The 25,004-nt window shown below is 47.2% G+C and overlaps 1 protein-coding gene across 1 annotated transcript; it reads right to left on the minus strand.

Moving 5' to 3' along the window:
• Positions 1-3,557: 3,557 nt before the first annotated feature.
• On the minus strand, positions 3,558-25,004 carry LOC144821684 (uncharacterized). Its single transcript, XM_078678906.1, has 2 exons — positions 24,252-25,004; positions 3,558-5,940 (listed from the first exon to the last, which is right to left on the minus strand). The coding sequence occupies exons 1-2, from the start codon at positions 25,002-25,004 to the stop codon at positions 5,491-5,493; spliced, it is 1,203 nt and encodes a 400-aa protein (XP_078535032.1). The 3' UTR covers positions 3,558-5,490.

Consider the following 25,004-nt stretch of genomic DNA (forward strand, 5'->3'; position numbering starts at 1 on the left):
TTTCTGACTTTCGTCATTAGCCTTCTTCTGAATTTTAATTCTCCTTTTCTCTGCCATGTTCAGGAACATCTTTTCCTGCTCACGCAAAGAACAAGTCAAGTTATCTCTGTGTGCGTCTGCTATGTCAATGTTCCCTATAGTCAGAAAGTAGTCTCCCATATATCTTATGGTGTCAGTTTTGGTATGTACAGGATTCAAGTTCCCACGTATAGGAAGTTCAGAAAAGATCACGTCATTGTTAGAGTAATAATACTGTAACGGTCCCCTTTTGTAAAATAAACTAGCTAAAATGCTACAGGAAATTCCATATGTTAATGGCAGATGATGGTATGTCACGCCTTCAGCCACCGAAGTAGGTAGCTTCATGCAGACATAGCAATCTTCAATTTCCATAGTCTCTACATAGTGTATTAATAGGTTTGCAAAAACATTTAAGTGTGTCCTGTTCTTCATTCCATGATAATGTAGTCCTCCCTCATCTGATGCTTCTAAGTCTCGTTTAGTTTGTCTCAATGCTCTCTCATGTCTTTCTACACTCTGTGTTGTTAGCTCCTCACTGTCAGTATTTACAACTTCAGTAGGGACAATGTTAGTATCTTTACTTACAGCAAAGGGAATGAAAATTGTTAATCCTATCCAGATAACTATCAGCACTACTACACTACATATACACACCTTGCAACACGTCTTAAAACGGCTGCAACTAGGTCTACCATTCACTGTTGAATCAGACATTTTAGCTCAGTAGGAGTGTTCTCACCCCTCTTTTTTTTTACTTTTTACACAACTAGCTTACTTTGTGCAAATTCACGGTGGCTCGTCTTCCTCTTCAGCTGAGTACTCTGGGACAGGTTCTCCGTCGCTTACGTCAGTTATATCAAGATCTTCAAGTTCTTCCAAAACCAGTGTCCATTCAGGAGACTTGTACTTTTTGTTTTGTCTTTTTATCCGCTCACTCCTTCTTTTGGAAGAGTCTTCTTCTTGCTCTGCTATTCGAGCACTTCTTCTTGCTTCTGCACGTTTTTCTTCTACTGTCTTTATCCTTAGTCTCAGTCTTTTTACAAACCTAGGCTCAAGGTTGTTTCTTTTCTTTAGTCTCTTAGTCGGTACTTTGACTTCACTTTCTTTTCTTATTCTCTTATTCTCTTTATCTTGTGGTAATTCTTCTCCACTTTCTTCTCCTACTTCCCTTATCTGACTAGTTCCAGGGCTAGCATCAAATTCTTCTGCCTGGTTGCTAATCTGGCTTTGTTCAGGAATATTTTGTTTTTGGCTTTCGATTGTCTTTATTTCTGTTTCTGTTTCCTGAACCTGTTCTTCTAACCCTATCTGATCCTGTTCAAGCACTTCGATCTCTTGATTTTCTTCTGCTCGAACTATTACTCTATGTCTATTCTGTCCCTTATCCACATCAGGAGTTAGTGGAGGAGTATCAAACACTTGCTCTGTATCCTGCACTTGTTCAGTATCGGGTACTTGTTCAGTCTTGTTCACTTGATCTGTATCAATCACGTGCTCTGTCCCTGTCTGACCTTCTCCTTCCTCAGTTTTGATTTTAATCTCAAGTGGCTGAGGTTCTTCGCCTGTGCCTTGCTTTTCCTGACTAGTCCACTCTCTACCTTCACTAAGTCGTTCTCTTGTTCTGATAGGATCTTCGGTCAGATCAATCATCGGTATCCATTCTTCTGGCCATATGCTGGGCAGCTCGTCTTCAGCTACCCCTGGCTCAGTTTCCTGGACCTCTTCAGCAGGCTGGTTTCTTGGCAGTTCACAGTCAACTACTCCTGGGCCAACGTCTGCTGTTCCTGCAACCTGACTGGTGCTGGGCTGCTCGTTGTCAGTTGCTACTGGTCTGGCTTCTTCAGGGTCCTCTGCTGGTTGCCCTGGTTCTTCAAATCCTTTGTCTGGCAATACCTTCTGGGTGTGTCCGGCGTGGATCCACTGGGGAACACCTGCGACTTTTACTGCAGTGGTTGTCACCAGGATTACTTGGCGTTTCTTTCCCCACCTTGGTGCCAGACAGCTTGATCGAGTGTGCTTCTTTATTTTGACCCAGTCTCCTGGAACCAAGTTGTGGAGAGGAGTCGTTGGATTAAGGATGCCGTCGTCTCCAATCTGGCGAGAGATAGAACGCACTTGGTCACCCAATCTTCTGCAGTATTCAAGCACCAAATCATCAGTAATGCTCAACAATTTGCTTCCTGGCACCCATGCTTGTCTCATCACTCTTCCCATAATGATTTCATGGGGACTTAGGCCTGTCTTGCGGTCTGGAACACTTCTCAGTCCCATCAGGACCAGGGGCAGGGCCTTCACCCAGGTCATGCCAGTAGCATCTGTCAGTTTTGCTAGTCTGTTTTTGATAGTTCCATTTACTTGTTCCACTATTCCAGAAGCCTCTGGGTGGTATGCACAATGGAGTTTCTGCCTTATTCCAAAGGCCTTACAAAGTTCAGCCAGTATGTCATTCTGGAAATGTCCACCCTTATCTGATTCAATAATGCATGGTATTCCGAACCTAGGTATCAGTTCTTTTAGTAAACACTTCGCTACTGTCAGTGCGTCACTTTGAGGAGTAGGGTAAGCTTCTACCCATTTTGAAAATACGCAAACAATGACAAGGACATATCGTTTCCCTTCACAACGGGGCATGGTGATGAAATCAACCTGTATCTTTATAAAGGGACCCCCTGACCTCCCAATCTTGCTCAGTTCAACCATTGTCCTCTTGCCTGGGTTCATCTGTTGACATGACAGGCACCTCTGGCAGAGGGACTCTGCTACCTTCCTGAACTTTTTATTGTACCAAGTCTGTTGAAATACCAGAATCATGGCATCCCTACCAATGTGTGATCCTTCATGTATTAATCTTGCCATTGTGCCAAGCAAGTGTCGGGGTAACACAGGCATACCAGTTGGACCTATGATGACACCATCCACACGTCTCGGTCTACATCCATCCTCTTTCCATTTCTCTCTTTCTTGCCAAGGAGCCGACTCCTGCCACTCTCTCACCTCATCCCATGTAGGCACTTCCTCAAACACCTGAAGCTGGCAGCTGGTTCCTGGCCCCCCTCGTTTTGGATTTACAATATACCGATCTTTGGCACACCATTGAGCCACTCGATCAGCATAATCGTTTCCCAGAGATACTCTGTCCATGCTCCTTTGATGAGCAGTACATTTTACCACTGCCAGTTCTTTGGGCAACTGGATGGCCTCTAAAAGGTCATGAACAACTTTTGCATTCCGAATGGGAGTACCTGAGGAAGTCATGAATTCCCTCTGCAGCCATAATTGGCCAAAGTCATGCACAACGCCATAACAGTACTGACTGTCAGTATACACTGTTATGCGTAAGTCCTTCCCAATTTTGCAAGCCATTATCATGGCTATCAATTCGGCTACTTGTGCAGACTTGATGTTATATAGGTAACCTGCTTGTTCAATTTTTGTGAAAGACACTACTGCATAAGCAGCACTCAAGCCTCCTAATTCATGTCTTAGGCAGGAACCATCCACAAATAGTTCTTTATCATGCTCAGGCAATGGTACTTCTTTTATGTCTGGGCGTGGCTTGGTACTGAACTCTGTCAGATCAATACAATCATGTTCATCATCATCCCCACCTTCCATTTCCAAGGGGTCGGGGAGTAAGGTGGCAGGGTTCAGAATACCGCACCTAACAATGCTCACATTTGCTGCACCCACAAGAATCCTCTCGTATTTAGTCAGCCGACTAGGGGTGAGATACTGTGTTTTAGTTCTGGTCAATAGGATTACCACTCCATGTGAAACATACACGGTCACAGGATGTCCCATGACAATGGACTCACTCTGCTCTAAACTTGCACAGGTAGCAGCTACTGCTTTCAGACAGCCTGGTAACCCAGCGGCTACTGGGTCCAGTGTGGCAGAGAAATAGGCCACAGGCCTCCTGGTCGTGCCATGTTCTTGAGTCAGGACTGACAATGCGCAATTATCGCGAGTGTCACAGAATAGTGCAAACTCTTTGGAATAATCTGGCATTCCCAACGCAGGGGCTGTACACAGACAGTTTTTCAATCTTGTGAAAGCCATTAGACTTTCATCGTCCCACTGTACAACATCTGGCATTCCTCTCGTGGTCATTTTTATCAAGGGCCTGGCTAAGGCTGCAAATCCCAGAATCCACTGCCTGCAGTACCCTAATACACCCAGGAACATTCTGACTTCTTTTTGAGTACGGGGCAACTGCATTTTTTGAATTATTCTCACTCTTTCTGATGTGACTTTTCTGACTCCCTTTTCTATTTGGTGTCCCAGATATTTTACAGATTTCGCACAGAACTGTAGTTTGTCAGGGGCCACTTTATGCCCTTTCTCACACAGGTGATTTAGGAGGGCAATGGTGTCAACTACACAGTCCCTGTGACTTTTAGACGCTAATAGAAGGTCGTCTATGTACTGCACTAATACAGAGTTCCCAGGTAAGATCAAAGTCTCTAGACATTTTTTCAAGATCTGATTAAAGATAGAGGGACTCTCTGTATACCCTTGAGGGACCCTGTTCCAACAATACACGTGACCCTCGAAAGCAAATGAGAAAAGAAATTTGCTGTCGGGGTGCAGGGGTATCGAAAAGAATGCATGACACAAATCAATCACAGTGAACCACTCAGCATCCCAAGGAATCTGGTACAGAATTACTGCAGGGTTCGGGACAATAGGGCAGCAAGGAACTACAATTTTGTTAACCTTTCTCAGGTCCTGCACTACCCTATACTTGCCACTAGGCTTTTTGATGCCCATAATCGGTGAGTTGCATGGGCTGCTCATCACTTCCTGTATGATGTTTCCTTCCAATAATTTTTGTATTTCCAGAGTGACACCTGCTTTCACTTCAGCATTCATTCGGTAGGGCCTAGTGTTAGGATATACTGCATTGTCCTTGATGGCTATTTGTATGGGGTCCACATCTTTCATCAACCCCACATCCTTTCCAGTGAAATCCCACACCTCTGGCTTTACGGCTTCCTGTAGTTCTTGGGGCAAGTCCTGCAGGGTCAATCTTTTAATTTCTGAGTCAGGTCTAAGCAACAATAATTTATAAATGCCGTCTTCATCTGGGGTCTGTATTTCAACACCTTTTGGTGTGCAAAAGATGGTACAGTTCATTTTGCACAGCAAATCACGTCCCAGTAAATTTACTGGACTGGTGTCACAGACGACAAATCTATGCATCTGTTTAAAATTTCCAATTGAAATCTCCATTGGTTCGGTAACAGGAGTACTAATCAATTGATTAGATACACCTACTACTTGGATATTTTCTCCCGAGAGGGGTAGGTTTGGAACGTCCACTGTTCTTACAGTAGAACGGGTAGCGCCAGTGTCCAACAGAAAGGTGACATCATTTCCGTCAACCTTTCCTTCAATATATGGTCCAGACTGGTCTACCGGCAAGGAAGCGCCAAGTACGCACTCCTCGTCCTCCCCTCTCAGGCCCCGTCAGTCCTGATCATTACAAAGGAAGGTATCATTCAGCAGATACTGCGAAGTTGCTGTATTTCTGTTCTCCCCGCTTTCCCAAACCTCTATCTCTTCATTTTCTGCCTGTCTTCCCCTGTATACCTGCTTGGGTGCTCGAGGCACCTGAACTGTTTTTACCTGGGGTTGAGTCTTTCTTGGTCTTTCTTTCTGCGTCTGTGGAATTAAATCAGGAGTTTTCTCATTAACATCGACTAATTGGGGACACTCGTTTCGCCAGTGTCCAATTTCGCCGCACTGATGGCAGGGAAATTTTTTCATAGCCTCTTCCCTGCTAAATTTGGGCCGGGGCTTTCCTCCACCCCCTCCCCCAGGACTTTTGTTCTCAGCATTTTTAACCATGTTACTCAATTGTTTTTCCTGTTGTTCTGCGAGCTTCACCTGAGCCCACATAACCTTCTCCTTAAGGGCCTTTTTCTTTTCTATATAAATCAATAAAGGCTAGCTAGTTTAAGGGAAATATTTAGGGAGACTCTGGTACGTCAGCAGTGACAATATGTGGGAAAAACACTGTTTTCCTTTGAAAGCCCTCACCCACCGACCTAGTCGGTGGCATGCTTCATCATCGGGCCCACCACAGTGGCACCGAATGTGCCCCGGGTGTGCTTCAACGCCAGGTGACTGCGGAGCTGGTATGTTGCTGAGTTTGCAGTGAAGGGGTGTGAAGGTGAGAAATTAAAATGCTATCCAGGAGGTCCCAGCACCCGAGGGTATTAGCAATATTTAATGAACTGGGCCTCTGTTAGCAGGTTAAAAAGGCAATAGGACGTTTTAAGGGAGAGTTACAATGACCTCCAGCGTCCAGTGTGGTCCACATGTTTCTGCCAGTGCCTTTGTTGTAAGCTGGCTTTCCTCAGGACCAAAAAGGGGTGAAAAGTGCAAATAATAATAAACTATATTAAGTGAGTGTTGTTATTTTCTCTATGTATCGCGCACGCTAAGGCGCTGTAGCTGTTAGAGGGGGATTCCCTCAAGCTTTTCTACACAGAACACATAGGACAAAGACAAGACGTACAAGGAAGAGTCATATTAGGTTTACATTGAGTAAAAGAACCACTTATAGCCGACTTGTAAGGTGGTGTTCGACCTATATGCGGCTAAGGTGAGCTCATTGGGGACTCCATAGAGCTTGTGAGGGTATATTCGACCGTTAGTGAGGGGTGGTGGGCTAAAAACGAAATCACAAGGTGAGGTACAGGGAAGTAATAGTACTAAGTCCTCACTCTGTTATTTCAATGTAAAAAGCCTCATGGGTCGCCTGGCAGAGAAAGAGACCCTGTAGGGATAAAAATGAGACATACAAGGCTATCTAACCTGTAGGGAGAGAAAGTTCTTACCCCATTTGCAGGATTTAGAGGGTTACTCACGAGTAGTTCGGTCTGGTTCCTCCTAGGACCTATTCATCCATCCGCGGCGCCCGAAATGCAGTGACTGGGCCGCAATGTTTGTCTTTTTATGCTCTAATCGTAATCTATTTCACCTGGTTAGAGTAGAAAGAGAAGGCGGTATGCGCGTAAAACGCCCTATCATGCTGCAACCAACTGCACATGTGCAGGGGAGCAGCGCGTGGACTCGCGCATGCGCGGAAGGCAGGGCGCGTCAATGCGCATGCGCAAGGAACGGGGCTCTGATGCGCATGCGCGGAGCATCGCCGGGTGAGCGCTGCAAGCGCTGGGCTGTATGAGCAGCCTGTGTGAGAACAGGTGTGCGTAGCGCTGGATGTGCGCTAGCCCAAGCGTTATAATAGACAAAGTATTAAGCTCTGGCACATGTAAAGAAACACAAGCGCTGGGCAAAGAGAATAACCTGTGAGTTAACAGGTGTGTGTAGCGCTGACTATGTGCTACCCAGAGAGTCATTATAAACGAAGTATTGGGCCACTATGTTGAGAATGGGTAATGCCCATCAGGCTTAGGAAATACTAAGTGGAGAGGGGGGATCACTAGCTGGAGAGAAGGGGTCAGGGAGGACGCTCATGCAGGGGGACAGGGGCACAAGTGTCTCACATGAAGTGCTAGGTGCTACTGAGTAGGACCGTGGAGGTTATTACTGGCTCACAGCCCAAGTTGTATAGGTGGGCATGATATGGTTATACTGTTAGGCTATTCCATGGAATGGCATCGTTCAGGCCATGGATGTGTGTGGCCAGGCGGTAAATCCAGCGCTGCTCTTTTTGTAGAAGGAATCTTTCATCTTTGGCATTGTCAAATTTCTCAATGACAGTCCAGGAGAAATCATTTGGTGTGTGGTTGTGGGTCAGGAAGTGATCTGTAAGTTTACTGATATTTTTCCCACATCTTATTGTACTCCTGTGTTCGGTCATTCTTGTGCGTACCTTGCGAGTGGTCATGCCAATGTATCTCAGGCCGCATCTGCACGTTATCAGGTAAACCAGGTTGGTAGAGTTGCAGTTAGTGAAATTTCGTTGCATCCAGGTTTTGCCTGGTTCCAGATTGAGGGTTTTGGACGGAGATGTAAGGTGGCATACGCTGCAGTTGTTACAGGGTTGGTGTCCGATGATCTTGGGCAGGCCCCATGCGTTAACAATTGTGTTGTCTCTGTTCTGATTGGTCGTGCGTGGCCTGGTGTTGACTAGCTGGTCTCTTAGGTTGGTAGATCTTTTGTAGGCAATGCGTGGTTTTTCCCATTGTCTTGTGCCAGAGTTGATAATTTTCCAGTGCCGTTGTATAATGTTGGAAACTTGGTTCGATGCTGTGTTGTACGTTGTTACACAGGTGAGGACTGGTTCTTCCTCAGGTTTGTCGTAGTTTTCCAGGAGGGCTTCTCGATTTTGATTCCTTGCTCTTTTGCGGGTTTGGTTTATTATCCTGGTGGGGTAGCCACGGTCCCTCAGTTTGTGAACTAGGTCATTGGACTGTTGTTTATAGTCCTGGATGTTACTGCAATTGCGCCTGATACGTAAAAACTGCCCGTAGGGCAAGTTTTCCCTCAGGTGTCGAGGGTGAAAACTGTCAAACCTAAGCAGTGAGTTCCTTGCTGTGGGTTTGTAGTAGGTGGTGGTGGTAAGCTTCCCATTGTCTGGTTTGATGTTCAGGTCCAGGAAGGGTAGTTCAGTGGTACTGCTGGTGCATGTGAAGCGTAAGTAGGGGTCCAGTTGGTTGACCCAGAGTATGAAGCTGTCCAGTGATTCTTGGTCTCCTTTCCATATTAAGAGTATATCGTCGATATACCGACGCCACATACGTATGTTGGCAGAGAAAGGGTTAGTGGGTTGTAGTACGTGGGTGTCTTCAAAGTGGGCCACGTACAATCCTGCCACACTAGGGGCAAAAACACTGCCCATGGACGTTCCATTCGTCTGTAAGTAGTGCGTGCCTTCATATTCAAAATAGTTCTCTTTGAGAGCCAGAGCCGCGCAGTCTAAGATGAAGCTACGGGGGGTGTTGTACTCCCAGGGGCTTGTCATTAGGACATCATGTAACACTTGGAGTGTAGCGTCCTGTGGTAGGCTAGTATATAGGCTTTCTATGTCTAGTCCTGCCATGAGTTCTGTGGTGGGGTCAAAGTCAATATCTTGAATCACACTAAGGAGGTGTTTGGTGTCTTTAATGTAAGAGGGGGTCTTTTGGACGAGTGGGTTTAGGAAAAAATCACAGAACCGTGATAGGGGCTCTAGGAGTGACTTGATCCCTGATACGATGGGTCTCCCGGGTGGTGGAGAGATACCTTTATGTATCTTGGGGACCGTGTAGAAGTAAGGGGTCTTTATTTCTTTGGGACAAAGGTAGTCCGCCTCTTGTTTAGAGATGTGTTCGTTGTCTTTTGCGTTGGTGACCAGTTGGTTGATGGTGACTTGAAGTTGTGCAGTCGGGTCTCTGGTGAGGCGTTTGTAGTTTCTTGTGTCACTGAGGAGCCTCTTACATTCGAGGTCGTAGTCAGTCTTGTTCATCAAGACTATTCCTCCCCCTTTATCAGCAGGTTTGATTACCAGTGTGGGATCATTTTGTAGGCGTTGGATGGTACTTCTATCTTTGCTGGACAGGTTGTTAAAGGTGTCCTTTTGTTGTAGGTTTTGTATATCGGTGTAGACTGCCTGTTCGAACGTCAGGATTTCGACCGGGATGCTACCCGGTGGGGGGGTGAAGGTGGACTTCATTCTCAAGCCTGTCTCGTTTGGCGTGCTGGTTGTCTCCGACATGATGTTGTCCTTTTTCTCAAAGAAAGCTTTAAGTTTAAGTTTCCGGAAAAATTCGGCAAGCTCGACGTGTAATTTGAACATGTCTAGCCTGGGAGTGGGGACAAATGAAAGGCCTTTGTTGAGTACTTCCATTTCTTCTGTTGTTAACTGGGTATCAGATAAGTTGAACACTAGTGGGTGTTGCGGTGCTACTTGCTGGTTCCCGGTTGTTCCCTGGTTTTGTTTCTTGTGTTGGCGCTCACAGGTTCTTCCTCTGGGGTCCATTGGACATGCCCCGTGTTCCGTCTCTTGCCCCGGCCTCTTCTGCCCTGGGATAAAAAAGGATACCGGGGGTTTTGGTTCCCTTGGAAGAACGGCATGTTGCCTTGGGGATACATGTGAGGGTATCCAAAGTAAGGAGGTGGGAAGTGGCCTAGGAGGGGCGGTGGTGGCCCGTAATTTTGGTTTTGGGGGCCTTGCCAGGGTTGTTGCCAGTGTTGTCCCCGTCTTCCTCTTCCTCTTGATGTGTTGGATCCTGTGCTAGAGTTGCTAGAGGTGCTTGAGACAGAGCTGTTGTCTGAATTGTCAAAAGTTTTTTTGGGGGGGGTGTAGTCGTCCTCCGAGTACGGGTAAGTTTTAGAATAGCTGAATCTCTTCAGGTCTTTCTCGAATTTCTTAATTTTGGTCTGGGTTAGGTAGTCTTTGTATTCCGCTATTTCGCGGTTTTGGTCCTCGAGTTTTTTCTTAAAGCCCGTTATGGTGGTTTTGAAATGGGACTCTGTTGCTTGGATTTCTATCATGATGGCATCTGATAGACGTTTGGCAGTTTTGATGATTAAGACTAGCCAGTCCCTTGTGCAGTGCCAGGCGATCTGGGCCCAGTCTTTACGAAATGCTGCGTCATCCAGGAAGATCCTGGGGGCATTGGTGACTAGAAGGCCGGTAGGAGCTGTATTGGTGCGTAAGTATTGTGCCAGGATGACCCCATGCAGAACAGTCCGGATCCTGTTCCTCTTTTTCTCCGTAAGTGAATCCCAGTCCGTTGTTTGTGCTACGGTGGCCGGGATGTTGAAGTCTGCCAGGAGTGAGGGGTCAGCTAGAATTTCGCTGATATCCTCAGCAGTGTAAGTAAGGCCCATATTTTCGGCCATATTGAAGGGAAGGAAGCTCTCACAGCTGCGCGCTGCTCAGTAGTATACAGATCAACAAGAGAGAGAGGACTAGATAAGCTAGCCTGTATCCCCAGTTTATATATATAAATCAATAAAGGCTAGCTAGTTTAAGGGAAATATTTAGGGAGACTCTGGTACGTCAGCAGTGACAATATGTGGGAAAAACACTGTTTTCCTTTGAAAGCCCTCACCCACCGACCTAGTCGGTGGCATGCTTCATCATCGGGCCCACCACAGTGGCACCGAATGTGCCCCGGGTGTGCTTCAACGCCAGGTGACTGCGGAGCTGGTATGTTGCTGAGTGTGCAGTGAAGGGGTGTGAAGGTGAGAAATTAAAATGCTATCCAGGAGGTCCCAGCACCCGAGGGTATTAGCAATATTTAATGAACTGGGCCTCTGTTAGCAGGTTAAAAAGGCAATAGGACGTTTTAAGGGAGAGTTACAATGACCTCCAGCGTCCAGTGTGGTCTACATGTTTCTGCCAGTGCCTTTGTTGTAAGCTGGCTTTCCTCAGGACCAAAAAGGGGTGAAAAGTGCAAATAATAATAAACTATATTAAGTGAGTGTTGTTATTTTCTCTATGTATCGCGCACGCTAAGGCGCTGTAGCTGTTAGAGGGGGATTCCCTCAAGCTTTTCTACACAGAACACATAGGACAAAGACAAGACGTACAAGGAAGAGTCATATTAGGTTTACATTGAGTAAAAGAACCACTTATAGCCGACTTGTAAGGTGGTGTTCGACCTATATGCGGCTAAGGTGAGCTCATTGGGGACTCCATAGAGCTTGTGAGGGTATATTCGACCGTTAGTGAGGGGTGGTGGGCTAAAAACGAAATCACAAGGTGAGGTACAGGGAAGTAATAGTACTAAGTCCTCACTCTGTTATTTCAATGTAAAAAGCCTCATGGGTCGCCTGGCAGAGAAAGAGACCCTGTAGGGATAAAAATGAGACATACAAGGCTATCTAACCTGTAGGGAGAGAAAGTTCTTACCCCATTTGCAGGATTTAGAGGGTTACTCACGAGTAGTTCGGTCTGGTTCCTCCTAGGACCTATTCATCCATCCGCGGCGCCCGAAATGCAGTGACTGGGCCGCAATGTTTGTCTTTTTATGCTCTAATCGTAATCTATTTCACCTGGTTAGAGTAGAAAGAGAAGGCGGTATGCGCGTAAAACGCCCTATCATGCTGCAACCAACTGCACATGTGCAGGGGAGCAGCGCGTGGACTCGCGCATGCGCGGAAGGCAGGGCGCGTCAATGCGCATGCGCAAGGAACGGGGCTCTGATGCGCATGCGCGGAGCATCGCCGGGTGAGCGCTGCAAGCGCTGGGCTGTATGAGCAGCCTGTGTGAGAACAGGTGTGCGTAGCGCTGGATGTGCGCTAGCCCAAGCGTTATAATAGACAAAGTATTAAGCTCTGGCACATGTAAAGAAACACAAGCGCTGGGCAAAGAGAATAACCTGTGAGTTAACAGGTGTGTGTAGCGCTGACTATGTGCTACCCAGAGAGTCATTATAAACGAAGTATTGGGCCACTATGTTGAGAATGGGTAATGCCCATCAGGCTTAGGAAATACTAAGTGGAGAGGGGGGATCACTAGCTGGAGAGAAGGGGTCAGGGAGGACGCTCATGCAGGGGGACAGGGGCACAAGTGTCTCACATGAAGTGCTAGGTGCTACTGAGTAGGACCGTGGAGGTTATTACTGGCTCACAGCCCAAGTTGTATAGGTGGGCATGATATGGTTATACTGTTAGGCTATTCCATGGAATGGCATCGTTCAGGCCATGGATGTGTGTGGCCAGGCGGTAAATCCAGCGCTGCTCTTTTTGTAGAAGGAATCTTTCATCTTTGGCATTGTCAAATTTCTCAATGACAGTCCAGGAGAAATCATTTGGTGTGTGGTTGTGGGTCAGGAAGTGATCTGTAAGTTTACTGATATTTTTCCCACATCTTATTGTACTCCTGTGTTCGGTCATTCTTGTGCGTACCTTGCGAGTGGTCATGCCAATGTATCTCAGGCCGCATCTGCACGTTATCAGGTAAACCAGGTTGGTAGAGTTGCAGTTAGTGAAATTTCGTTGCATCCAGGTTTTGCCTGGTTCCAGATTGAGGGTTTTGGACGGAGATGTAAGGTGGCATACGCTGCAGTTGTTACAGGGTTGGTGTCCGATGATCTTGGGCAGGCCCCATGCGTTAACAATTGTGTTGTCTCTGTTCTGATTGGTCGTGCGTGGCCTGGTGTTGACTAGCTGGTCTCTTAGGTTGGTAGATCTTTTGTAGGCAATGCGTGGTTTTTCCCATTGTCTTGTGCCAGAGTTGATAATTTTCCAGTGCCGTTGTATAATGTTGGAAACTTGGTTCGATGCTGTGTTGTACGTTGTTACACAGGTGAGGACTGGTTCTTCCTCAGGTTTGTCGTAGTTTTCCAGGAGGGCTTCTCGATTTTGATTCCTTGCTCTTTTGCGGGTTTGGTTTATTATCCTGGTGGGGTAGCCACGGTCCCTCAGTTTGTGAACTAGGTCATTGGACTGTTGTTTATAGTCCTGGATGTTACTGCAATTGCGCCTGATACGTAAAAACTGCCCGTAGGGCAAGTTTTCCCTCAGGTGTCGAGGGTGAAAACTGTCAAACCTAAGCAGTGAGTTCCTTGCTGTGGGTTTGTAGTAGGTGGTGGTGGTAAGCTTCCCATTGTCTGGTTTGATGTTCAGGTCCAGGAAGGGTAGTTCAGTGGTACTGCTGGTGCATGTGAAGCGTAAGTAGGGGTCCAGTTGGTTGACCCAGAGTATGAAGCTGTCCAGTGATTCTTGGTCTCCTTTCCATATTAAGAGTATATCGTCGATATACCGACGCCACATACGTATGTTGGCAGAGAAAGGGTTAGTGGGTTGTAGTACGTGGGTGTCTTCAAAGTGGGCCACGTACAATCCTGCCACACTAGGGGCAAAAACACTGCCCATGGACGTTCCATTCGTCTGTAAGTAGTGCGTGCCTTCATATTCAAAATAGTTCTCTTTGAGAGCCAGAGCCGCGCAGTCTAAGATGAAGCTACGGGGGGTGTTGTACTCCCAGGGGCTTGTCATTAGGACATCATGTAACACTTGGAGTGTAGCGTCCTGTGGTAGGCTAGTATATAGGCTTTCTATGTCTAGTCCTGCCATGAGTTCTGTGGTGGGGTCAAAGTCAATATCTTGAATCACACTAAGGAGGTGTTTGGTGTCTTTAATGTAAGAGGGGGTCTTTTGGACGAGTGGGTTTAGGAAAAAATCACAGAACCGTGATAGGGGCTCTAGGAGTGACTTGATCCCTGATACGATGGGTCTCCCGGGTGGTGGAGAGATACCTTTATGTATCTTGGGGACCGTGTAGAAGTAAGGGGTCTTTATTTCTTTGGGACAAAGGTAGTCCGCCTCTTGTTTAGAGATGTGTTCGTTGTCTTTTGCGTTGGTGACCAGTTGGTTGATGGTGACTTGAAGTTGTGCAGTCGGGTCTCTGGTGAGGCGTTTGTAGTTTCTTGTGTCACTGAGGAGCCTCTTACATTCGAGGTCGTAGTCAGTCTTGTTCATCAAGACTATTCCTCCCCCTTTATCAGCAGGTTTGATTACCAGTGTGGGATCATTTTGTAGGCGTTGGATGGTACTTCTATCTTTGCTGGACAGGTTGTTATGTTGTAGGTTTTGTATATCGGTGTAGACTGCCTGTTCGAACGTCAGGATTTCGACCGGGATGCTACCCGGTGGGGGGGTGAAGGTGGACTTCATTCTCAAGCCTGTCTCGTTTGGCGTGCTGGTTGTCTCCGACATGATGTTGTCCTTTTTCTCAAAGAAAGCTTTAAGTTTAAGTTTCCGGAAAAATTCGGCAAGCTCGACGTGTAATTTGAACATGTCTAGCCTGGGAGTGGGGACAAATGAAAGGCCTTTGTTGAGTACTTCCATTTCTTCTGTTGTTAACTGGGTATCAGATAAGTTGAACACTAGTGGGTGTTGCGGTGCTACTTGCTGGTTCCCGGTTGTTCCCTGGTTTTGTTTCTTGTGTTGGCGCTCACAGGTTCTTCCTCTGGGGTCCATTGGACATGCCCCGTGTTCCGTCTCTTGCCCCGGCCTCTTCTGCCCTGGGATAAAAAAGGATACCGGGGGTTTTGGTTCCCTTGGAAGAACGGCATGTTGCCTTGGGGATACATGTGAGGGTATCCAAAGTAAGGAGGTGGGAAGTGGCCTAGGAGGGGCGGTGGTGGCCCGTAATTTTGGTTTTGGGGGCCTTGCCAGGGTTGTTGCCAGTGTTGTCCCCGTCTTCCTCTTCCTCTTGATGTGTTGGATCCTGTGCTAGAGTTGCTAGAGGTGCTTGAGACAGAGCTGTTGTCTGAATTGTCAAAAGTTTTTTTGGGGGGGGTGTAGTCGTCCTCCGAGTACGGGTAAGTTTTAGAATAGCTGAATCTCTTCAGGTCTTTCTCGAATTTCTTAATTTTGGTCTGGGTTAGGTAGTCTTTGTATTCCGCTATTTCGCGGTTTTGGTCCTCGAGTTTTTTCTTAAAGCCCGTTATGGTGGTTTTGAAATGGGACTCTGTTGCTTGGATTTCTATCATGATGGCATCTGATAGACGTTTGGCAGTTTTGATGATTAAGACTAGCCAGTCCCTTGTGCAGTGCCAGGCGATCTGGGCCCAGTCTTTACGAAATGCTGCGTCATCCAGGAAGATCCTGGGGGCATTGGTGACTAGAAGGCCGGTAGGAGCTGTATTGGTGCGTAAGTATTGTGCCAGGATGACCCCATGCAGAACAGTCCGGATCCTGTTCCTCTTTTTCTCCGTAAGTGAATCCCAGTCCGTTGTTTGTGCTACGGTGGCCGGGATGTTGAAGTCTGCCAGGAGTGAGGGGTCAGCTAGAATTTCGCTGATATCCTCAGCAGTGTAAGTAAGGCCCATATTTTCGGCCATATTGAAGGGAAGGAAGCTCTCACAGCTGCGCGCTGCTCAGTAGTATACAGATCAACAAGAGAGAGAGGACTAGATAAGCTAGCCTGTATCCCCAGTTTATATATATAAATCAATAAAGGCTAGCTAGTTTAAGGGAAATATTTAGGGAGACTCTGGTACGTCAGCAGTGACAATATGTGGGAAAAACACTGTTTTCCTTTGAAAGCCCTCACCCACCGACCTAGTCGGTGGCATGCTTCATCATCGGGCCCACCACAGTGGCACCGAATGTGCCCCGGGTGTGCTTCAACGCCAGGTGACTGCGGAGCTGGTATGTTGCTGAGTGTGCAGTGTGATTCAAGATATTGACTTTGACCCCACCACAGAACTCATGGCAGGACTAGACATAGAAAGCCTATATACTAGCCTACCACAGGACGCTACACTCCAAGTGTTACATGATGTCCTAATGACAAGCCCCTGGGAGTACAACACCCCCCGTAGCTTCATCTTAGACTGCGCGGCTCTGGCTCTCAAAGAGAACTATTTTGAATATGAAGGCACGCACTACTTACAGACGAATGGAACGTCCATGGGCAGTGTTTTTGCCCCTAGTGTGGCAGGATTGTACGTGGCCCACTTTGAAGACACCCACGTACTACAACCCACTAACCCTTTCTCTGCCAACATACGTATGTGGCGTCGGTATATCGACGATATACTCTTAATATGGAAAGGAGACCAAGAATCACTGGACAGCTTCATACTCTGGGTCAACCAACTGGACCCCTACTTACGCTTCACATGCACCAGCAGTACCACTGAACTACCCTTCCTGGACCTGAACATCAAACCAGACAATGGGAAGCTTACCACCACCACCTACTACAAACCCACAGCAAGGAACTCACTGCTTAGGTTTGACAGTTTTCACCCTCGACACCTGAGGGAAAACTTGCCCTACGGGCAGTTTTTACGTATCAGGCGCAATTGCAGTAACATCCAGGACTATAAACAACAGTCCAATGACCTAGTTCACAAACTGAGGGACCGTGGCTACCCCACCAGGATAATAAACCAAACCCGCAAAAGAGCAAGGAATCAAAATCGAGAAGCCCTCCTGGAAAACTACGACAAACCTGAGGAAGAACCAGTCCTCACCTGTGTAACAACGTACAACACAGCATCGAACCAAGTTTCCAACATTATACAACGGCACTGGAAAATTATCAACTCTGGCACAAGACAATGGGAAAAACCACGCATTGCCTACAAAAGATCTACCAACCTAAGAGACCAGCTAGTCAACACCAGGCCACGCACGACCAATCAGAACAGAGACAACACAATTGTTAACGCATGGGGCCTGCCCAAGATCATCGGACACCAACCCTGTAACAACTGCAGCGTATGCCACCTTACATCTCCGTCCAAAACCCTCAATCTGGAACCAGGCAAAACCTGGATGCAACGAAATTTCACTAACTGCAACTCTACCAACCTGGTTTACCTGATAACGTGCAGATGCGGCCTGAGATACATTGGCATGACCACTCGCAAGGTACGCACAAGAATGACCGAACACAGGAGTACAATAAGATGTGGGAAAAATATCAGTAAACTTACAGATCACTTCCTGACCCACAACCACACACCAAATGATTTCTCCTGGACTGTCATTGAGAAATTTGACAATGCCAAAGATGAAAGATTCCTTCTACAAAAAGAGCAGCGCTGGATTTACCGCCTGGCCACACACATCCATGGCCTGAACGATGCCATTCCATGGAATAGCCTAACAGTATAACCATATCATGCCCACCTATACAACTTGGGCTGTGAGCCAGTAATAACCTCCACGGTCCTACTCAGTAGCACCTAGCACTTCATGTGAGACACTTGTGCCCCTGTCCCCCTGCATGAGCGTCCTCCCTGACCCCTTCTCTCCAGCTAGTGATCCCCCCTCTCCACTTAGTATTTCCTAAGCCTGATGGGCATTACCCATTCTCAACATAGTGGCCCAATACTTCGTTTATAATGACTCTCTGGGTAGCACATAGTCAGCGCTACACACACCTGTTAACTCACAGGTTATTCTCTTTGCCCAGCGCTTGTGTTTCTTTACATGTGCCAGAGCTTAATACTTTGTCTATTATAACGCTTGGGCTAGCGCACATCCAGCGCTACGCACACCTGTTCTCACACAGGCTGCTCATACAGCCCAGCGCTTGCAGCGCTCACCCGGCGATGCTCCGCGCATGCGCATCAGAGCCCCGTTCCTTGCGCATGCGCATTGACGCGCCCTGCCTTCCGCGCATGCGCGAGTCCACGCGCTGCTCCCCTGCACATGTGCAGTTGGTTGCAGCATGATAGGGCGTTTTACGCGCATACCGCCTTCTCTTTCTACTCTAACCAGGTGAAATAGATTACGATTAGAGCATAAAAAGACAAACATTGCGGCCCAGTCACTGCATTTCGGGCGCCGCGGATGGATGAATAGGTCCTAGGAGGAACCAGACCGAACTACTCGTGAGTAACCCTCTAAATCCTGCAAATGGGGTAAGAACTTTCTCTCCCTACAGGTTAGATAGCCTTGTATGTCTCATTTTTATCCCTACAGGGTCTCTTTCTCTGCCAGGCGACCCATGAGGCTTTTTACATTGAAATAACAGAGTGAGGACTTAGTACTATTACTTCCCTGTACCTCACCTTGTGATTTCGTTTTTAGCCCACCACCCCTCACTAACGGTCGAATATACCCTCACAAGCTCTATGGAGTCCCCAATGAGCTCACCTTAGCCGCATATAGGTCGAACACCACCTTACAAGTCGGCTATAAGTGGTTCTTTTACTCAATGTAAACCTAATATGACTCTTCCTTGTACGTCTTGTCTTTGTCCTATGTGTTCTGTGTAGAAAAGCTTGAGGGAATCCCCCTCTAACAGCTACAGCGCCTTAGCGTGCGCGATACATAGAGAAAATAACAACACTCACTTAATATAGTTTATTATTATTTGCACTTTTCACCCCTTTTTGGTCCTGAGGAAAGCCAGCTTACAACAAAGGCACTGGCAGAAACATGTAGACCACACTGGACGCTGGAGGTCATTGTAACTCTCCCTTAAAACGTCCTATTGCCTTTTTAACCTGCTAACAGAGGCCCAGTTCATTAAATATTGCTAATACCCTCGGGTGCTGGGACCTCCTGGATAGCATTTTAATTTCTTACCTTCACACCCCTTCACTGCACACTCAGCAACATACCAGCTCCGCAGTCACCTGGCGTTGAAGCACACCCGGGGCACATTCGGTGCCACTGTGGTGGGCCCGATGATGAAGCATGCCACCGACTAGGTCGGTGGGTGAGGGCTTTCAAAGGAAAACAGTGTTTTTCCCACATATTGTCACTGCTGACGTACCAGAGTCTCCCTAAATATTTCCCTTAAACTAGCTAGCCTTTATTGATTTATATATATAAACTGGGGATACAGGCTAGCTTATCTAGTCCTCTCTCTCTTGTTGATCTGTATACTACTGAGCAGCGCGCAGCTGTGAGAGCTTCCTTCCCTTCAATATGGCCGAAAATATGGGCCTTACTTACACTGCTGAGGATATCAGCGAAATTCTAGCTGACCCCTCACTCCTGGCAGACTTCAACATCCCGGCCACCGTAGCACAAACAACGGACTGGGATTCACTTACGGAGAAAAAGAGGAACAGGATCCGGACTGTTCTGCATGGGGTCATCCTGGCACAATACTTACGCACCAATACAGCTCCTACCGGCCTTCTAGTCACCAATGCCCCCAGGATCTTCCTGGATGACGCAGCATTTCGTAAAGACTGGGCCCAGATCGCCTGGCACTGCACAAGGGACTGGCTAGTCTTAATCATCAAAACTGCCAAACGTCTATCAGATGCCATCATGATAGAAATCCAAGCAACAGAGTCCCATTTCAAAACCACCATAACGGGCTTTAAGAAAAAACTCGAGGACCAAAACCGCGAAATAGCGGAATACAAAGACTACCTAACCCAGACCAAAATTAAGAAATTCGAGAAAGACCTGAAGAGATTCAGCTATTCTAAAACTTACCCGTACTCGGAGGACGACTACACCCCCCCCAAAAAAACTTTTGACAATTCAGACAACAGCTCTGTCTCAAGCACCTCTAGCAACTCTAGCACAGGATCCAACACATCAAGAGGAAGAGGAAGACGGGGACAACACTGGCAACAACCCTGGCAAGGCCCCCAAAACCAAAATTACGGGCCACCACCGCCCCTCCTAGGCCACTTCCCACCTCCTTACTTTGGATACCCTCACATGTATCCCCAAGGCAACATGCCGTTCTTCCAAGGGAACCAAAACCCCCGGTATCCTTTTTTATCCCAGGGCAGAAGAGGCCGGGGCAAGAGACGGAACACGGGGCATGTCCAATGGACCCCAGAGGAAGAACCTGTGAGCGCCAACACAAGAAACAAAACCAGGGAACAACCGGGAACCAGCAAGTAGCACCGCAACACCCACTAGTGTTCAACTTATCTGATACCCAGTTAACAACAGAAGAAATGGAAGTACTCAACAAAGGCCTTTCATTTGTCCCCACTCCCAGGCTAGACATGTTCAAATTACACGTCGAGCTTGCCGAATTTTTCCGGAAACTTAAACTTAAAGCTTTCTTTGAGAAAAAGGACAACATCATGTCGGAGACAACCAGCACGCCAAACGAGACAGGCTTGAGAATGAAGTCCACCTTCACCCCCCCACCGGGTAGCATCCCGGTCGAAATCCTGACGTTCGAACAGGCAGTCTACACCGATATACAAAACCTACAACAAAAGGACACCTTTAACAACCTGTCCAGCAAAGATAGAAGTACCATCCAACGCCTACAAAATGATCCCACACTGGTAATCAAACCTGCTGATAAAGGGGGAGGAATAGTCTTGATGAACAAGACTGACTACGACCTCGAATGTAAGAGGCTCCTCAGTGACACAAGAAACTACAAACGCCTCACCAGAGACCCGACTGCACAACTTCAAGTCACCATCAACCAACTGGTCACCAACGCAAAAGACAACGAACACATCTCTAAACAAGAGGCGGACTACCTTTGTCCCAAAGAAATAAAGACCCCTTACTTCTACACGGTCCCCAAGATACATAAAGGTATCTCTCCACCACCCGGGAGACCCATCGTATCAGGGATCAAGTCACTCCTAGAGCCCCTATCACGGTTCTGTGATTTTTTCCTAAACCCACTCGTCCAAAAGACCCCCTCTTACATTAAAGACACCAAACACCTCCTTAGTGTGATTCAAGATATTGACTTTGACCCCACCACAGAACTCATGGCAGGACTAGACATAGAAAGCCTATATACTAGCCTACCACAGGACGCTACACTCCAAGTGTTACATGATGTCCTAATGACAAGCCCCTGGGAGTACAACACCCCCCGTAGCTTCATCTTAGACTGCGCGGCTCTGGCTCTCAAAGAGAACTATTTTGAATATGAAGGCACGCACTACTTACAGACGAATGGAACGTCCATGGGCAGTGTTTTTGCCCCTAGTGTGGCAGGATTGTACGTGGCCCACTTTGAAGACACCCACGTACTACAACCCACTAACCCTTTCTCTGCCAACATACGTATGTGGCGTCGGTATATCGACGATATACTCTTAATATGGAAAGGAGACCAAGAATCACTGGACAGCTTCATACTCTGGGTCAACCAACTGGACCCCTACTTACGCTTCACATGCACCAGCAGTACCACTGAACTACCCTTCCTGGACCTGAACATCAAACCAGACAATGGGAAGCTTACCACCACCACCTACTACAAACCCACAGCAAGGAACTCACTGCTTAGGTTTGACAGTTTTCACCCTCGACACCTGAGGGAAAACTTGCCCTACGGGCAGTTTTTACGTATCAGGCGCAATTGCAGTAACATCCAGGACTATAAACAACAGTCCAATGACCTAGTTCACAAACTGAGGGACCGTGGCTACCCCACCAGGATAATAAACCAAACCCGCAAAAGAGCAAGGAATCAAAATCGAGAAGCCCTCCTGGAAAACTACGACAAACCTGAGGAAGAACCAGTCCTCACCTGTGTAACAACGTACAACACAGCATCGAACCAAGTTTCCAACATTATACAACGGCACTGGAAAATTATCAACTCTGGCACAAGACAATGGGAAAAACCACGCATTGCCTACAAAAGATCTACCAACCTAAGAGACCAGCTAGTCAACACCAGGCCACGCACGACCAATCAGAACAGAGACAACACAATTGTTAACGCATGGGGCCTGCCCAAGATCATCGGACACCAACCCTGTAACAACTGCAGCGTATGCCACCTTACATCTCCGTCCAAAACCCTCAATCTGGAACCAGGCAAAACCTGGATGCAACGAAATTTCACTAACTGCAACTCTACCAACCTGGTTTACCTGATAACGTGCAGATGCGGCCTGAGATACATTGGCATGACCACTCGCAAGGTACGCACAAGAATGACCGAACACAGGAGTACAATAAGATGTGGGAAAAATATCAGTAAACTTACAGATCACTTCCTGACCCACAACCACACACCAAATGATTTCTCCTGGACTGTCATTGAGAAATTTGACAATGCCAAAGATGAAAGATTCCTTCTACAAAAAGAGCAGCGCTGGATTTACCGCCTGGCCACACACATCCATGGCCTGAACGATGCCATTCCATGGAATAGCCTAACAGTATAACCATATCATGCCCACCTATACAACTTGGGCTGTGAGCCAGTAATAACCTCCACGGTCCTACTCAGTAGCACCTAGCACTTCATGTGAGACACTTGTGCCCCTGTCCCCCTGCATGAGCGTCCTCCCTGACCCCTTCTCTCCAGCTAGTGATCCCCCCTCTCCACTTAGTATTTCCTAAGCCTGATGGGCATTACCCATTCTCAACATAGTGGCCCAATACTTCGTTTATAATGACTCTCTGGGTAGCACATAGTCAGCGCTACACACACCTGTTAACTCACAGGTTATTCTCTTTGCCCAGCGCTTGTGTTTCTTTACATGTGCCAGAGCTTAATACTTTGTCTATTATAACGCTTGGGCTAGCGCACATCCAGCGCTACGCACACCTGTTCTCACACAGGCTGCTCATACAGCCCAGCGCTTGCAGCGCTCACCCGGCGATGCTCCGCGCATGCGCATCAGAGCCCCGTTCCTTGCGCATGCGCATTGACGCGCCCTGCCTTCCGCGCATGCGCGAGTCCACGCGCTGCTCCCCTGCACATGTGCAGTTGGTTGCAGCATGATAGGGCGTTTTACGCGCATACCGCCTTCTCTTTCTACTCTAACCAGGTGAAATAGATTACGATTAGAGCATAAAAAGACAAACATTGCGGCCCAGTCACTGCATTTCGGGCGCCGCGGATGGATGAATAGGTCCTAGGAGGAACCAGACCGAACTACTCGTGAGTAACCCTCTAAATCCTGCAAATGGGGTAAGAACTTTCTCTCCCTACAGGTTAGATAGCCTTGTATGTCTCATTTTTATCCCTACAGGGTCTCTTTCTCTGCCAGGCGACCCATGAGGCTTTTTACATTGAAATAACAGAGTGAGGACTTAGTACTATTACTTCCCTGTACCTCACCTTGTGATTTCGTTTTTAGCCCACCACCCCTCACTAACGGTCGAATATACCCTCACAAGCTCTATGGAGTCCCCAATGAGCTCACCTTAGCCGCATATAGGTCGAACACCACCTTACAAGTCGGCTATAAGTGGTTCTTTTACTCAATGTAAACCTAATATGACTCTTCCTTGTACGTCTTGTCTTTGTCCTATGTGTTCTGTGTAGAAAAGCTTGAGGGAATCCCCCTCTAACAGCTACAGCGCCTTAGCGTGCGCGATACATAGAGAAAATAACAACACTCACTTAATATAGTTTATTATTATTTGCACTTTTCACCCCTTTTTGGTCCTGAGGAAAGCCAGCTTACAACAAAGGCACTGGCAGAAACATGTAGACCACACTGGACGCTGGAGGTCATTGTAACTCTCCCTTAAAACGTCCTATTGCCTTTTTAACCTGCTAACAGAGGCCCAGTTCATTAAATATTGCTAATACCCTCGGGTGCTGGGACCTCCTGGATAGCATTTTAATTTCTCACCTTCACACCCCTTCACTGCACACTCAGCAACATACCAGCTCCGCAGTCACCTGGCGTTGAAGCACACCCGGGGCACATTCGGTGCCACTGTGGTGGGCCCGATGATGAAGCATGCCACCGACTAGGTCGGTGGGTGAGGGCTTTCAAAGGAAAACAGTGTTTTTCCCACATATTGTCACTGCTGACGTACCAGAGTCTCCCTAAATATTTCCCTTAAACTAGCTAGCCTTTATTGATTTATATATATAAACTGGGGATACAGGCTAGCTTATCTAGTCCTCTCTCTCTTGTTGATCTGTATACCTTTTTCTTTTCTGCCATCTCGTCCTCGCAGTACTTAGCGTACCGCAGGACCTCATCCATTTTCTTAGTATGCCAACAGATTTTATTGTCTTTTATCCACTGACAAATTTCAGGTCTTAAACCATTTACAAACCTGTAAATAAAGTGCGTCATATCCTTCAGGTCGATGTTATCAATACCACTGTATGTTTTAAATACCTGCAATAACCTCTCATAGAAAGAGTGCACTGTCTCGTCCCTTTCCTGTGTTGTTCTATCTATTTTTGTCCAATCAGTTTCCTTAGCGGGCACCTTTTCTTTCAAGTGCTGAATTACCTGCTCATATTTTCGCATGACTTCCTTTGATGGCTCCCCTGTTTCCTTGTTTCTGGGATACTCTTCACTGGGCCAATCTATGTTTATTTTACACTGGGTCCATAAATCTACTGGAACCACAATGTCGAAAAACCCATCCAGGTCTTTCCACAGACATTTCTGTACCTTCACGAACCTCTCCACCTGCCGGTACCAGTCAACTGGTTTCTCTCGTAATTTTGGAAAATCGTTCGTGAAGGACACAATATCCTGCCTAGACCAGGGGACATGCACATATTTTCCCCCTGGAACTTCGCGCATGGGGCATAACTGCTCAGGTTTTTCTACCTCTCTTAAAGCAAACTCGGGAGTCACTTGTCGGGAGCGAACCTCTTCCCTCTTTTTCGCCCACCTGCTTCTCCATCTTTCCACATCTCCCCATTTCTGCAGTACCCCCAT

This window comes from Lissotriton helveticus, chromosome 2_2 (genome assembly GCF_964261635.1).
Source record: "Lissotriton helveticus chromosome 2_2, aLisHel1.1, whole genome shotgun sequence".
NCBI lineage: Eukaryota > Metazoa > Chordata > Amphibia > Caudata > Salamandridae > Lissotriton > Lissotriton helveticus.